The sequence below is a fragment of the Oryctolagus cuniculus genome, chromosome 1, assembly GCF_964237555.1.
Source record: "Oryctolagus cuniculus chromosome 1, mOryCun1.1, whole genome shotgun sequence".
Taxonomy (NCBI): domain Eukaryota; kingdom Metazoa; phylum Chordata; class Mammalia; order Lagomorpha; family Leporidae; genus Oryctolagus; species Oryctolagus cuniculus.
In genome coordinates this window covers 48,854,563-48,871,300 of record NC_091432.1, presented here as the reverse complement: position 1 = coordinate 48,871,300, position 16,738 = coordinate 48,854,563, and the positions used below count along the sequence as shown (strand labels likewise).

General features: G+C 56.9%; 1 protein-coding gene across 4 annotated transcripts in view; it reads right to left on the bottom strand.

Annotated features, from left to right (window-relative positions):
* Positions 1–16,738, bottom strand: part of ABCC8 (ATP binding cassette subfamily C member 8) — a 74,620-nt gene that overhangs the window by 55,590 nt on the left and 2,292 nt on the right. For all 4 annotated transcript variants that reach the window (XM_070072741.1, XM_070072745.1, XM_070072749.1 and 1 more), the window contains exons 3-6: positions 11,791–11,912; positions 5,759–5,925; positions 3,972–4,214; positions 2,984–3,172 (exon numbers count right to left, since the gene is read on the bottom strand). In XM_070072741.1, coding sequence (XP_069928842.1) covers positions 2,984–3,172; positions 3,972–4,214; positions 5,759–5,925; positions 11,791–11,912 — 721 coding nt within the window. The remainder of the gene's footprint in view (positions 1–2,983; positions 3,173–3,971; positions 4,215–5,758; positions 5,926–11,790; positions 11,913–16,738) is intronic.

Here is a 16,738-nt window from a genome sequence, read left to right as displayed (position 1 = left end):
GGGAGAGAGGGCTGGAAAGAGCTGGCTGGTGGGCGGAGCCCCGCCTGGCGCCCAGCTTCCCTGGGGAATGGCAGGGCGGGCAGGAGCATCACAGATCTGGCAGGGCACGGACTCTCTCAGTAACTGAAGACATCAGCTGTTGACCATGGGGGATGCAGAGGGTGATGCCTTTGCTGCCAGCGAGAGTGTCCTGGGAGGGAGGAGAGAACAGGAGAGCCAGGGCCAGCGAGGCAGCGTAGGCGCCCAGGCTGCATCAGGATACATCCAGGTCAGACAGAAGGAAGTTCCCCATGACTTGTAATGGGGACCAGAATAGCGCCCCACTCTCGGGGTGAGAGCCGCTAGGAGGCAGGGAGATGAATGAAATGACCTCGGTCAGTGACCGCTTTTTCCCTATTTTCTGGGCTCAGAAGCCCAGGGGAGAATGAAGCCCCATCCCAGGCAACCACGGGATGGATAGTGCTTTGTTGTGGGCACGGGAGGCCGTATTTATTTTCCACTCTCGTTTCTAAGTCAGAAATTTGCTGATTGCATTTGGGCGGCAGGAACAAAGAGTAAATCTGATAAAGGCCGCTGCCACTGAGGCAGGGCCATCTGTCTCTGGGATTTATGTGCTGATAAGTAACTGGGATGAGAGCATTCCAACGAGAGAGCAATAAACCCAGGGTCTGCGTACAGAGAGGGAAGAACAGGATGGCCAGGTGACCTTCAGACAGCTCAGATCCTAAGCGCTGTCTCGCCAGATCCTTGGCACAGGCTGCCAAGCTCTGGAAGAAGGTGGCATGGAGAGGCCATGAAGGGCCATGGCTGGGGTCACCTCCCCCTAGGACTACCACTGTGCTCCGTGCTGCTGCGGAGCGTCATTGCAGAGAATTCTGGGGTCACTGGTGGTCAGCTTAGCGCTGGGGGTGACACTCCTGGGGACAAGAGAAGCAGTCACTCACCCCTTCCTTTTTGGACTAAGTCTAGAGGCTCAAAAAGCCAGACAAAGCCCCAAAGGCCATCAAAAATCTAAATAAGCAAAAAGAGTCCTCTTTTCTTGATTGAAAAGGAAATCTGTCCACCTCAGCATGGCCAACTCCTACTTTCCCACCAAGGCCCCATTCAAATACTCCCTCCTCTAAGAAGGGGTCCACGGCCTCTGGCTGAGTTTGTCACCCACTTCCCTGCCAATCCTCCTAAACATCAGATGTAGCACACAGTATAAAAATATTTATTTAGATTTTTTTCTCCCCCATTGGATTTCATAGTTCTTGTAGCTAGAAGCAAGGGCTTGATAGTAATAGTCAATTTAGCACCTTGGTTTTAAGAGCCCAGACCGTGGAGTAGGAGAGATTTGGATTCAAACCTGACTCAGTTACTAACTGGGAGACCCTGGGGAAAATTAGCTAATCTCTCTGCATCTCAAGTTTCTCATCTAGGGGCCAGTGCTGTGGATCCCATATGGGTGTCGGTTCGTGTCCTGGTGGCTCCACTTCCAATCCAGCTCCCCTGCTGATGGCCTGGGAAGGCAGTGGAGGATGGCCCAGGTACTTGAGCCACTGCACCCACATGGGAGACCCAGAGGAAGCTCCTAGCTCCTGGCTTCGGATCAGCCCGGCTCCAGCTATTGCGGCCATTTGGAGAGTGAACCAGCGGATGGAAGACCTCTCTCTCTCAACCTCTCTCTGTGTGTCTGTATCTCTGCCTCTCAAATAAATAAATAAATCTTTTAAAAAAAGTTTCTCATCTATAAAATGGGGATACGAATATGTATCTCATGAGTTGTCTAGTATGGGAAATGATATCTCAACAAAAAACTACTGCCAGGGCTGTTTTAGGGATTCAGTGACACATGGGTAACTTGTGCACATAGCCAGGTCTGTGTTAAGCTGTCCATAAGTGGCTGCTACTGTAACCATGCCCCACATGTTCCCACAGGTCTGGCACACAGTAAGTAGGGTTCGATAAACACTGGCTGAACGATTCAGACACACACGTGTCCTGTGTCACGTATCTCATGTAACCCAGGATGCTTAGCTGACTCATAACATCTCCAGGAAAATTAACACAAACCTCCTGAGGATTAGCTGCCGTTGGCGACTTTGGAGTCCTGAGATGAGTTAACATTGCGCGGGCGGTGTTCTAAATTATTAAGAGCCCCAGTTGCAAAGTCTCTGCATTGTTTTCGGAGTGGCTGTGATGAAGATGCTATACTGACGGCCTCACTGGGTGAATAAAACTCTGAGTCTCATTAGGAGTGAACCGCTTTCCATTGTGTGGCCACATAAACCCAAGAGGCACAAAGGAATGGACCAAAGAAGGACCCCTGAGCCCGAAGTGGCTGTGATTGCCATGAGTGGGGAAATGACCTCCAGAAACGGTGTTCTGTGTCTCTGGTCCAGCAAGGTTCTGTTCATAGCACCTTGACAGCTGCAAAGACCACTGGACATCACCTGGTCTAACAGGTGTCATTTTAAGCCATGGACCCCTATTTTGAAGAAGAAATCTTAATGAGAAGGTCCTACATACTCATCAACCTGGGGTAGCTTTGAAGGAGCCTCAGAGTGAGAGAAGACACCCTGACTGTGGAGGGCCCCCCTCCCCTCAGCAGCCCCAAGACACCCCTGCCGAACCGTGAGATCTGAAGAGCTGAAGGCGACAGAGCCCTGGAAGGTTATTTTGAGTTTATCCAGATAACATCAACTAAAAACTAACAACTGCAGCCATCATGGAAACTCTAGATGCTGAGTCAACAAATGCACTTCCTGCAACTTTCCCAACGACTTCACAGCCCAGAGAGGTAGCACAGCAGTGACGGGGGAGAGGGGCATAGGGCCGCATCGAACTCCTGGGCCATGGCACTTCTATGCAGGCTCTGTCCACATGTAAGGTGCTCCCCAGCCCTGTGTGGCTGTGGCTCACACACTTTGGCCTCAATCACTCTCATGCACAGCTGAGAACCTTGTAGAAGGTGTCCTGCCTTTCCCCCAGGGTGGCCTACCTTGGGCTGGAAGACGTGGTTCTCCTTCCCCAGGTGGTCCACGATCCCAAAGATGCACAGTGGCCCGGCGAAGCCCAGCAGGTCGGCCAGAATGCGGAAGGTGCTGCTGAGGACCAGGCGTCTCCCAAAGGCGTGGCAGAGAGCCCGCCAGATAGCCCGGGCACCCTGCGGGCTCTGTGCATCCTTCCGCTGCCCAGAGAGACCAAAGGCTGGGTCAGAGGGGTTGAGGGTTCATTCACGACAGCACCTTGCCTCCCGGGACGCCCCTGGCTCCTTCTGTCTGGGGAAACCCAGTGGCCATGTCCTCTGCAAATAGGTGAACACTAGGAAGCAATCATGGAACCACCAGGTGCATGGCTGGGTGGAGGCTATCAACCCCAACACGGGCTAGATGGGGAAACTGAGGCCAGATGACTGATCAGGGTGGCTCAGCTGGTCAGGGGCGATGTGGGGCGCATGTGCCACACTCACGACCTTGTCACCAGGTCTGCCTTGGTGTCTCCTGGGGTTCCAGGGCACAACATTGGACTGGGCTCTGCCACTGGCAGCCATGCGCCAGCTCTGGGCAGGTTCAGCTTTTCCTGGGGCCTCCGTTTATTCCCGGTGTGCAGTGCCATGGAGTGATCCACGCCTGGCCGCACTCACAGAGTTATTGTTAGGATCAGGCCACTAACCCCTCTGCCCTTCACGTCAAGTCACTGAGCTCCAGAAAAAAGAGCACAGGGTATGGGGGAGGCCAGTGGGACCGTCCCTTCTCAAGGCCTCAGTCTCCCCATCCGGACAGTGGACCAGATGGCCACTCCAGCATGACTGCTCTGTGAACTCTCGCAGGCTCACCAGTGTGCCTTAGGGCACGCCTCTTCCCTTTGCCGGGCCTCAGTTACCCGACCCGTCCCACCAGGGGCTCGCCCCAACGCTTTCTGAGGCTCCCGTGTGTGATTCTGCACTGGAAGGAGGGCAATGGGTGCCGCGCCTTGACCCCACTGACCGCCTGGGCGTCGAAGGCTTCGCAGAGCCGCCGGTAGTTGGTGAGGGCCCGCATGGCAATGGGCAGCTTCCCGATGGCCCGCAGGTCGATGGGCTTCTTGTGGGCAGTCTTGATGAAGGCGTTCATCCACCAGTAGGTGCCCTTGGACAGCAGGTTCACAAAGGGCTGCAGGAAGCGCACGCCCAGGTCCTGCAGGTCCTCGGGGGGCTTCACCTCCCGCGGCGTCTTGAAGAATATGTATCTCTGGGAGGGCAGGGGGCAGGGACACACGGGCCGCACATGGGTCCCTGCAACTCCTCACCACTGGCCACCCTGCCCCCCAGCAGGACCTGGGGTCATGACGGCCCATCCGTGCCCCCAGCAGATGGGCCATGTCTTGCCTACAAGTACTCCCAGGAAAAGGATCCCCAGCACCTCCCAACCACCAGTGCCAGGGCCTCCTTTGTGACCATTCGCTGGGGTCTCCTCTGAACCCCTCGAACAGCAGGGATGCCCCCCAGATCCAAGGACAGCCTCACGCCTCCCTCATGAGTTGACATCACACGGACCGGGGTTGAAATCCTGCCTCCTGCCCGTGCAAGCAAGACGTTTCAGGACAAAGCCTCATCTAAAATGCTGCCTCCTCAGGAGGAGGAGGGCTGGCACAGGGCTGGCACAGGGCTGCGTGATGGTCAGCCGAGGGAGGCGAGGGAGGCAGCGCAAGGGGCTGGCACCTTACGGGAGCCAGAGGAATGCAAATGAGAGCAGCGGTCAGATGTCGCTTCGCTTCCTGGCCTTTTGGCTAAGATCCAGTGTAGCTGGCCCATGCTGGGAAGGACTATCATGTATGATAATCTTGCACTGCCGGCCGGAAGGCAGGGAAAGGCTCTGAGGTGGAATGCAGTCCCCCAGGATGGCGAGCTGCAACACTGATGAGCACATCAAACACCCAGACGCTCTGACGTGACAGCGCCACTTCCTGGCCTCACTCTCTCTCCTAGAAACAAAAGCAGCCATGCATAAAGCTGCAGGCACGTTCAAGACACCATTATCTGTGAAGCAAGAACTCGGCCACAAAGGAATGGCCATCCATAAGCTGAGGGCTGCATCACTTAGGGCTCATCTGCGCAATGGAATACTGCATGGCCGCTAAGAAGACTGAGCTGGCCACGCCACGTGGCTTGGAGGGAGCAGTAAGGGATATGGCTGGGTGAGCCAGGCATGATGCAAAACCAGTGTATGACACAATCCCCCTTAGATGGAACACATGCTGAGACGGGGACCCTGTACCATCACATGTGTTGAGAAAAGGTACCCACGGAGCTATGTGTTTAGATAGGGGTGTCTGTGGGACATTCTCAAAAGCCAAGTAGGGAGAGATAAATGAGGTTGTCCATCTAGGTTACCTGGAGTGGGGGCAGCGAGGGCAGGGGAGGGGGAAGACTCAGACTGAGGTGGAAAAGAGAGGGAAGGGGGCCAACCGAGAGGAAAGCGAAACAGCGGGCGTCGCGTGCAGTCACATTCACTCCTTCCTGGGGCGCGGGGCTGTGTGCGTGCATCCAGCTGCAAAGTCCTCACCCCCAGACCGAGACAGGGAGAAGTCAGGCCCTGAAGCATTTGCCGCCTCGCCCTGGGAGTAAACCCACCCTTCCGGCTCGGCTCACACGTCCATCCTATCCCCTCCTGTCCCTCTGGGAGGCAGAGCAGAGGCAGCTGGGCCGGGCGGAACCTCTCTCCCGAGACTGCTCCCACCAGCCTCAACTTCCCCGCGGGAGCAGGCAGAGCCGGGGGCGGTGGGGGCGGCTTACCCTCACCCTGATGACGTTGACCTCCACGAGGAGCAGCATGCCGTAGAGGACGACCAGCAGCCCGGTGAGGCAGAAGCGCAGCTGCGAGAAGCCGATGGCGTGCTCGTGGAACTTGACGAACTTGATGGTCTTGGTGATGAAGGCCAGGGTCCAGTAGATGAGCAGGGCTGCCGAGGGAGACGGGGCACAGGGGCGTGTGTGCAGGCTCACGTGGGCGTGTGCTCCTGTGCGTGTGAGTGGGGGGGGGCAGGGCACAGGGGCGTGTGTGCAGGCTCACGTGGGCGTGTGCTCCTGTGCGTGTGAGTGTGGGGGGGGACAGGGCACAGGGGCGTGTGTGCAGGCTCACGTGGGCGTGTGCTCCTGTGCGTGTGAGTGTGTGGGGGGGGACAGGGCACAGGGGCGTGTGTGCAGGCTCACGTGGGCGTGTGCTCCTGTGTGTGTGAGTGGGGGGGGGGACAGGGCACAGGGGCGTGTGTGCAGGCTCACGTGGGCGTGTGCTCCTGTGTGTGTGAGTGGGGGGGGGGACAGGGCACAGGGGCGTGTGCGAAGGCTCACATGGGCGTGTGCTCCCGTGGGAGTGTGTCAGGGAGGCTGGTGTGAGTGTGTGCACTGTGGCTATCACAAAACATCCTTTTGGGCTGAGGCACACACACCAAAACTCCCCACTTGGGGCCGGCACTGTGGCACAGCAGGTTAAAGCCCCGATCTGAAGAGCCAGCATCCCATAGGGGTGCTGGTTCTAGTCCTGGCTGCTCTACTTCCAATCCAGCTCTCTGCTATGGCCTGGGAAAGCAGTAGAAGATGGCCCAAGTCCTTGGGCCCCTGCACCCGCGTGGGAGCTCCTGGTTCCTTACTTCAGATCAGCTCGGCTCTGGCCGTTGTGGCCATTTGGGGAGTGAACCAGCAGAAGGAGGACTTCTCTCTCTCTACCTCTTTATGTAATTCTTTCGTTCAAATAAAGAAAAATAAATCTAATAAAAAACACACACATAAAAACTCCCCACCTGCGTTGCAGGTGACCTGACGGCGATTTCTCCTTCGTAGAAAAGATAGGAGTGAGCAGACTGTGGCCCTAAGCCAAATGCTGCTCAGCATCTATTTTGCAAATAAACTTCTATGGGAATACGGTCCTGGGCTGTGTTCAGGACAGGCAGGTTCCAAGACAAACACGCAGCCAACTCGTAAGTCAGAGCAATCGCTCAGATCAATCTTCCTCAACAATAAATATTAAGGAGAAAAATAGGAAAATTATCTCTTGGATTCAACTGAGTCACGGGCGCTGTGCCAGGGAAGCACTTTAAACACGTTCGCTCAGGGACTCGTACAACAGCCTCCTGACGGAGGGGCTGCCTGCCGCCGGCGCCCATCCATCCCAGGCTGAGGCTCAGGAGGGTGAGATCAAGAAGCCAGAGCGGCGGCGCTGGGTGAGCCCCATGCCGGGGCCCCCGCAGTGAGCTCTGTGCTCAAGTGACCTCCTCAGAGGCCCCGCTGCCAGCCTCACTTCACACAGGAGGAGATGGAGGCCCGGAGACAGGGACGACCTGTCCAAGCTCTCGGCCGGCCAGCTCCCGACAGAGCGAGCCTGCAGGTCCCTGTCCCCGCAGCCCAGAGCCCATCCCGGCAACACAGTGCTCTTTAGGGGAGCCACTGCCCTGTGAGGCAGTGTAAGGATGGCGGTTAGCTGTTCGAGGTACCTGCCGCCAGATACACCTGGGCTCAGATCCTGTCACGCAGTGGCTGTGTGACCTTGGAGGAGGCATCTCACCCAGCTGTGCCTCAGCTTCCTCTTCCATTAAATGGGGATCATGAAAGCAAGGCGGGAAGGTTGCAGTGAGCACGTATGGAAAGCACTTAGTCCGGGGGGCCAGGAACACGGTGGGTGCTCTCTGGATATCACCTGTTACTATTTTTATCTCCACATGTCAGATGGAGCAGTAAACATTAGAAGCAGATTCCATCCTGAAGTCCCACCTTCTCCTAACTCGCCCCCCCACCCCGTTTTAAACCACTGTCAGTTTGCCACAACAAACTGGTAATAATGAGCTAAGCCGCTCTATAGGGGGAGCCACAGCACTGCCTGCCCCGCCCCTCCTCATGCTGAGAGCTGTGGGCAGCTAGGGTCGGCCTCAGAACCCCTGAGCACCTCCATCCTGCCCCACACCCGAGGCGGGCCTGGACAGGACACCAGGCTATCTCCTGGAGACAAAAGCTGGGGACCACCAACCTGGCTCGGGGCTGGGAAGCAGGTCGGAGGTTGGGCCCCACCATGCGGCCAGGGAGGAGCACCAGGGAGCTTGGGGGGCTGGTGCCGCCCACTCCAGGCGCAGGCACAGGGCCTGCTTTCTGGCCCCAGCCTCGGGACTAGGGTGACATCCCCCAGCTGGGTCTCCGTGCAAGTACTCTCCTGGGGAGATCGGAGCCCAGGCACCAGAGCCTCTGTGACTCTTGGTGAGGCCGCCCGCCGGGGCCGAGACCTGCCATCACGCCTTGTGCAGGCCTTGCCCGCGCCGCTTGATAGATACACCTTGAGCGGATCTTCACAACAAGCCCATGATGACCTGGGCGGGAGTTGCTATCCCCGCCCCGATCGGGAAACGGAGGCTCACGGGGCCGCTGTCTTGTGCAGGATCACACAGGGAGTCGGCCGTCAGGGGCTGGTTCCACAGGCTCCCCAGACACGGCAGCACCCCACAAGAGCAGAGTGTTTGATTGAGAGAGGGGGGAGATGGGAAACAGAGCGAGGAACAGAACAGGGGCTGCAGGGAGGGCCGAGCTCAGAACCCCCAGGACGCCGCCTCTCCCCCTGCGCAGCGCCCCCTATATCAGGTGTTCTGTATCTTGAGCCCACCCACTCCCTCCAGCTCAGCTGCACGTCAGAGCCTTGCACCACCAGAGATCCTTCTCCGTGACTCCCTCCGGCCCATGCCCTCCACACAGCCACAAACTCGCTCGCTGCACCCGCGTTCCCAGCAGCACCGTGCACAACAGTCCAGAGGTGGAAGCAGCCCGACTGTCCACTGCCCGATGCACGGGGGAAGAAAGCGTGGCCCAGCCACACGACAGCAGTCACCCAGCCGACAAAAGGAAGGCATGTCAGCACACGCTACAGCGTGGGTGAGCTCTGAGGGTGTTCTGCGAGACAGGAGAAGCCAGCCGCCAAAGGACAGACAGTGCCTGCTCCTGCTCCGATAAACACCTGGAGTCGCGGAATTTACAGAGGCAGGGAGTAGAGGGGTGGCTGCTGGGGGCCGGGGAGAGGCAGGAATGGGGATTAAGAAGTGGAGACTCAGTTTGGGGAGATGAGAAAGTTCTGGAGACAGGGCGGAGATGGTGGCAAGATAACGTGTCTGTGTTTAATGTCAGTGAACAGCATGCTTGAGAATGCTCAGAATGGTAGATTGTGTGTGATGTATATGCTACCACACACACACACACACACACACACACACACATCCCAAAAAGCCCCCAAGCCAAACAACTCTCCCTGGACTCCCATTGCTTGTGGACTGAAGACCAATGAATGTGGTGTGGCCTTTGAGGTCCTGCCTGGTATTGGCCTCCCATCTCCTGCCTTCAGGCTCCTGCCAGCTTCCCCTCTGCTCTCAACACCTCAGTCTTCTTCCAGATTTCCTAATGTGCTTTGTTGTTCCTGCCCCAGGGCCTTTGCACCTGCTGCTCCCACTGCCTGAAGCACTCCTCTCTCCTTTCCTCCAGTCAGTCCCCATCTAACCTTCAGTTCTCAGCCCAACCATGACTTCCCGATGGAACACTTCCTGGACTTCTCCCAGGTTCTTTCCCAGGGCCATATACGCTACACTGTAGCTCGCCTTTCTGTGGGACACCAGATCTGTGCCATCAGCCCCCTCAGAGGGCTGGTTCTGTCCCCAGTGGCCATGCCCTCCATGCCTATAGCTCACAGGGTGCAGTGCCCCACAATTTTCTCTGTCCCAGACTTTCTGGCTCTGTGGACCCTTCTCTTCAGGGAACAAAACTCCAACTAATGCCTCAGTGGGTGACATTCACATTCTAAAGAGAGAAACAGGAGGGTGGGAAAATTAAGTCACTAGCTGTTGCCAGGAGCGTCCAGAGGGCACCAGGAGGGCTTCTCTGGGGATGGAGTAGTTAGCACCTGCCATGCCCTCGTCCCTACCCCCACTCACATGGAGGCCTATGGTGGGGCTCACCAAATGACCCTGATGGGGCACAGCCTGCACCTTATACCCAAAGTGCTCTCGCAGCAGCGCTGGCTCCGCACAGAGTCTTCCAAGCCCTGGATGTCAGTTAGCTGTTACACAGCCAACTGCCAAGGATACAGCCTGGCTTCCCCGTGCATGTGGAGCCCAAACACAGGCAGTCCTGCAGGTTGACACCTTTGCCCCAAGGACACGCTCTGAGGATCCCCAGACACGCAGCCTCGGTCAGGAGACTCCGGGCTCTGCCCTGGATCAGCTGAGCTGGGTGGACAAGTACCCGTCCCTGACCCTGAGCCTCAGTTTCTTGATCTGTAGAACAGAGCTAGCACAGGCGTCCACCTTAGAGGGTGGGTGTGTAGGCTCAGATAAGCTGATACCCATCAAATGCTCCGTACAAAGCCTGGCCTGTGATAAGCGCTCACAAATGTCGTGAGTGTCCCTTCAACCTCTCTGAGTTCCAGGCCCACACTGCACGCCAGGGTACAAACAGCACAGTGGTGTGGCTGTGGGGCTTCATTAGGTCGTGTGAAGAGCTTAGCACCAAGCCTGGCCACAGCAGGTGGTACTGTCGCTTCTGCCCTGCGACCCCCACCACAGGGGCTCCAGGCGGACACTTCTTCCGGAGCTTCTCTAGATGCAGGCAAACCTCTGGCTGTGGTCCTGGCCTTGCTCCTCTCTCTCCAGATGACCTTGTCCAAGCTCCAGCTTTATGAGGGGACTTCAAAGAGCCTCACAGAGGGGATGGTGTTGGGGTGCAGTGGGTTAGGCCACCTTCTGCTATGCTGGCGTCCCATGTGACCACCAGTTCAAGTCCCGGCTGCTCTGCCTTCAGTTCAGCTCCCTGCTAATGGACCTGAGAAAGCAGCGGAAGATGGCCCAAGGGCTTGGGTCCTTGCCACCCACATGGGAGACCCGGATGGAGTTCCAAGCTCCATGGCTTTGGCCTGGCCAAGCTCTGGCCATTGTGGCCATCTGGGGGGTGAACCAAGAGTTGGAGAGGATCTCTCTCTCTTTCTCTTTCTCCTTCTGTCTCTCCCTTCTACCATTCAAATAAAATAAAATAAATCTTTACCAAAAAGTTCATGAAAAAATATAATTAAGATTGGTTTATTTGGGTGCAAAGTTTTGGGTGACATGTCTGCCTAATTATTTCATCATTTGTATTTTCCACAGGCTTTATGCCGCCTGCAAGTCCATGCCTGCTCAGGTGTTTATCCCCTGCCCTGGCCTCCCCACGAGTGCCCAACTCCATCTAAGTGCCCACCTGACACTTGAGTTGGCCATCTTGGCACCGCCTCAAACTCCACACGACCCAAACAGCCCATTCCCACCCCCAACGTCTGCTCCTCGCCATGTTGGGTGCTAGCACCACCGTTCACGCAGGTGCTCAGGGCCCCAAGCCTGGGGTGTCCCTTGCTCTTCTCACCCCCTGCCACTCTGCCCTTGCTCACCTGGCCTCAGCCACATTGGCCTCTCTTCCCAGTTTGCCCCTAAGGCAAGGCCTCTGCACGTCTATTGCTGCTGCATGGAAGACTCCTTGCCCCCACGTCTCTGTGGCCCCGTTTTGTCAGGGGCCCTCCCTCCCCTCCTACATAGGCAGCAGCATCGCCCTGGCTCTCCTCGCCTTCACCCAGCTTGCTTTTCTTCTGAGCATCGCCTCCACCGCCTATGTGTCTGCTGTACCACCCAACGGTAAGCTCCGCAGAGGCAGGGACTTCTCGCCGCGTCTGAATCTCTAGCCCCTAGAACAGTGCCTACACACAGCAAGTGTTCAGTAATGCGCGGTCTCAAGAATGAACGAAGGTGCCCCCTCTCCCCTCCGCTGCACCCCCGGCCTACCTATTAGCAGCTTGGGGAAGTTGGAGGTCTCGATGTTGTGATAGTAGACCACGGAGGTGACGGCAGCCATGAACGCCATCCCTGCCGGCATGTACAGGTGGAGATGGCGGGATTCGGTCACCCTGAGATGGGGAGCAGCAGGGAGAGAGACAGAGAGAATGTGAATGTGCCAAGTACCCCAACAGAGCGGCATAGGCCTTGTCCCTAGGACCCAGCACACAGTAGGTCCTCCAGAGCAAATCCACAGCGCCACCCCAGCTACTAACAGCTCTGCCCAGCCCAGCCCCGAAGCGCACCTCTTAACTAAGGGGCCGGGGAGTCCAGACAGGGGTGCCCCAAGGACTCTGTGTTCAGGCTTGGAACTCTCTCCCGGGGCTCCGGCTTGCAGAACCCTGCACAGGGAGTCAGCTTTGACAGTAGCAGCTGCAAAGCTGGAGCCTCTTTTTGGGAAGGGAACAGAGCCGGGCCCCCGTGCCTGGGATCCCTCAAGCAGTACAGGAGCCTGCCCATCACACATCACTCAGCGAGAGCCCCATGTAACACGCACAGCATCTGTCAGCATCAGCAGCTCTCCCCAGGTGCTGTCGGAACCACAGTGGCCAGAGTCAGTATTTGTGGAGCCTCTGTCCTGTGCCAGGTGCTGTTCTAAGCATGTGATGTCCAGGAACTCATTCATGTCTGCATTAGCCCCAGAGGTGGGTACTCGTAGTCTCTCCATTTCATGGCTAAGGAACATGGTCAAGGTCACTGCTGCCATCTTCTCCCTTGGGATGAGGGGCAGGGACAATTGATACCAGCCCATGGCCTCCTGCTGTGCTGGGAGCGCTTGGGTGTTGCGGTAGAGCTGTGGGGAGCCAGGTTTCCCCAGGGCTGGCAAGGAGGGTCACCCTGTGGGCCCCCATCGTGCCCTACCATGGCTCCCTTCTGCAGACGTAACTCAGCCTGGCACCGAAGCCGGGTCGTTTCTGCAGTACGACACTGCCTGCCCTTTCTGCTCCAGCCACGTCGGGACTCTGTCTCTTCCCAGCGGGCCTGCTCTAGCCTCCTGCCTTGCTGCGGCCCTTGCGAAGCTGGCAGTAGGGAGGGGCCGCCATGCCCAGGGCTGACCGTCTGACTCAGTGGCCCAGGGAAGTGACGCTGCAGATGGGAAGAAGGTACAGGGAGCACCAAGCCTGGCTGGACAATCCAGCAAAGCTTCACAGAAGAGGGAGCACCAGCCTGGACTCTGAGGACAAGGGAGTTGGGCTCAACAAGGGAGGAGGGAGTGAGGTGCGGTCTCTTGTCTGGAGTCAAGGCAGGCGGCGCTGTTCACCAAAGCGCAGCCTCCTCTTTATTCCTTGATAGAAGAGCCACGAGTCTCAGGTGGATGTTTAACCTGGTGGCTACGACACAGGGCAAACTGTGGGGCCTGGTTCCATCCCCGGGTGCCACTCCTGACTCCAGCTTCTGGCTAAGTGCACCCTGGGAGGCAGTAGTGCTGGTTCAAGTAATTGGATTCCTGCTGCTTTCGTCAGAGGCCTGGATTGAGTTCCCAGACTGGCTCCAGCCTGGCCCAATCCCTTATGCTGCAGGCATTTGGGGGCATGCTCTCAACTGCCTCTCTTCTCCCCCCGAGCCTCAGTAAACTAAAAAATTGTAAACAAATGAAATAAATTCCAACTCTTAATATCTGTATGACTTCAGATAATTTTGAAGAATTCCATACTTTCACACTTTTTTTTGGACAGGCAGAGTGGACAGTGAGAGAGAGAGAGACAGAGAGAAAGGTCTTCCTTTTCCGTTGTTTCACCCCCCAATGGACGCTGCAGCCGGTGTGCTGCGGCCGGCGCACCGCGCTGATCCGAAGCCAGGAGCCAGGTTCTTCCTCCTGGTCTCCCGTGCAGGTGCAGGGCCCAGGCACTTGGGCCATCCTCCATAGCACTCCCAGGCCACAGCAGAGAGCTGGACTGGAAGAGGAGCAACCGGGACAGAATCCGGCGCCCCGACCAGGACTAGAACCCGGTGTGCCAGCATCGCAAGGCAGAGGATTAGCCTAGTGAGCTGCGGCACCAGCCACTCTCACATTTTTAAGATGACATCTAAAATGTTACATTATACATTCAAATAAAGTCTTTTTTTTTTTTGCAATAGGAAATAGAAATGTTAAAAATTTTAAAAGATGACCTAAGATGAGGATTCACTATAATTGGAATAAATATTTCAGGTATGACTTATTAAAATAGATGTTAGCTGCTTTACTGGATAACAGACACTGAATTATGTAAGGACTCAGGGGCAGGCGTTCTGTGCACTGGTGGAGTCGCTGCTCGGGATGCTCACGCCGCGCACTGTGGTGTCCGGTCTGAGTCCCAGCTGCTCCGCTTCTGATCCAGCTTCCTGCTATTAGGCACCCTGGGAGGCAGCAGATGGTGACTCAAGTACTCAGGTCCCTGCCACACATGCAGAAGACCCGGACTTAATTTTGAGCAATGGGCTTCAGCTGGCCTAGCCCTGGCTGCTGCAGGCATTTGGGGAGTGAACTGGCCCATGGAAGATCTCTGTCTTATTTTCTGCATATACATATAAACTTTAAATCTGCCTTACTGGCCAGCGCCACAGCTCACTAGGCTAATCCTCCACCTGTGGCACCGGCACCCTAGGTTCTAGTCCCGGTCGGGGTGCCGGATTCTGTCCTGGTTGCTCCTCTTCCAGTCCAGCTCTCTGCTGTGGCCCAGGAAGGCAGTGGAGGATGGCCCAAGTGCTTGGGTCCTGCACCCGTATGGGAAACCAGGAGGAAGCACCTGGCTCCTGGCTTCGGATCAGCACAGCACGCCAGCCGCAATGCACCGCCGCAGTGTACCGGCTGTAGCGGCCATTTAGGGGGTGAACCCCAGAAGGAAGACCTCTCTCTCTGTCTCTCTCTCTCTCACTATCTAGCTCTGCCTGTCAAAAAAAATCTGCCTTACTAACCTGTATGTCTTTAGTTGAGTCCAATCATCACACACAAAAATAATAATACCGAAAGGCCACCTGCTGTGGCTCACCCTAAACCTCACTCAAGTCTGAAGACCACTGTCTTAGCCAGTCCTGCTCACACCTGCCCCTTGAACTTCCACTCAGGTATGAAAACCCAGGCTGGGACGGACAGGGGCACCACAAGGCAGGGTCTGCCCCTTTCCCATGCCCCTCCTTCACAGTTGCCTGCCTAAGGGTCTGGGCTCACAAAGACCTGGTGACAATGCCCAGCTCAGGAGCTGGCCCATGCCCTGGGGAGATGACCTTCTGCACTGAGCTGGAGAGTGTGGGGACACAGGTACAAAGGAGGGGTGGCTGGCAGCCAGCAGGTGCACTCCTCAGGCTGATCCCCTCCTGTTCCCTACTTTCTGAACTATATCATCTATCCAGGTACTGCCACCCAGAGTTCTGCACGCTGTTCATTCTCCAGCATCATCCCTCATGGCCTTGTGAGAAGGATGAGCCAGCGACTATGGGACTTGTTTCACAGGTAGCGAGAGCAGGGCCCAGAGAGGCTGCTGACTTGTCCTAAGTCCCACAGCTGGGGCAAAGCAGGAGTGCTTGCAAAGGACCCTTCCTTCTCCAAGAGCTGGGCGTTTCCCTCTGCCACCCCAGCCAATCACAGTCTGTGAGTGTTCCTGTGGGGAGGGCTCACCAGGCACCCCTACCCTCTGTAGCATTCGTGTTGCTTTGGAGGGAGTGTTGGGGGTAGGGGTGAGGCAGCCTCATCACTGCTAGCTAGAGAGATGGCACGCGCCCTCTGGCCTTCCTGCTGGTCTAAGGGACTTTGAGGAGCTGCTGCTGCCCCGGAGCAAGCAGGCGTCACAGAGATCACTGCCGAAGCCGGGATGCAGGGACATGGAGGGGTGGCAGGGTGAGGGGTGTGAGGATGCCAGCTCCCAACACACCAGCTGGAGGAGCCAGCCTGCACCGGCACAGGGAGGATCTGGGCTCCGTCAGACTCCAGCTCAGAGGGACCAGACCACAGACACCCAAGCCAAACGTCCTCCCCTGCACCGCCCCTCACCGAGGCAGTCACGGGGACTTGCCAGTGTGGTGTTCCCTTCCGGAGGGGGCTGCTCCCTCTCTCCTCTGCCCTGCTGACACACCAGTCCCAGCTGCAGGTAGCTCTCATCCAGACCACCAAATTCACCTGCCAAGTGCTGCTTCTGCTCTGCCTCCCACCCGCCCTAGAAAGCCTGTCATGTTCTTACCTAACATGCTGCACTGATGTCATCTCTCTCTCTCTTTCAAAGTGCTGACCAAATCCAACCGGACATGCAGCCTGGGGTTCGAAGCCCTCCACGAGAGGACCCAGCCTGGTTTCCAAGTCTCAGCCCCTATCCATCCCCCTCTCCCCAACCTAATGCATTTAATGTTTTGGCCCAGCCGCATTGCTCCCCAGCCCTACCTGGTGCCTTTGTTCCTCCTCTGGGTCCCTTCCCTCCTGTTTGTCAACCCCTCTGCCCACCAGAACCCTCCTTGTCCTTCCAGGCCCAGCTCCAAAGCCCCCTCAGCCAGAGAGCTGGCCCCAGCAGCCTTCCCCTCCCCTCCTCCTCATCTGACTTATTCTTCTAGGGATTCCATTAACGCTTGCAGATATTCATCACGTGCCTTGCGCCATGAAGACAAGAATGAACAACTCCTGCATTCTAACTCCGAGGCCTTGCTGACTCAGGAGACAGTTGCACAGATAATGTACAGGAGGCTCTGTGCTACAGCAGAGGAGGGTGTGTGTGTGTGTGTGTGTGTGTGTGTGGTGGCAGTAGGGGTGGAGGGAACATGTTGAGAGGCTCAGAGGAAAGGTGGGTGGGCAGGGAGAGGCTTTGGGAAGGAGGCAACAGGCAGGTGGGGCTGATGGCAGAGCCCTGGATGCCCAGGGACTTGGAACTGCATCTTGTAAACAAACGAGAGCCAAGGAAAGGCCTTGAGCAAGAGTGAGTGACATGGAGAG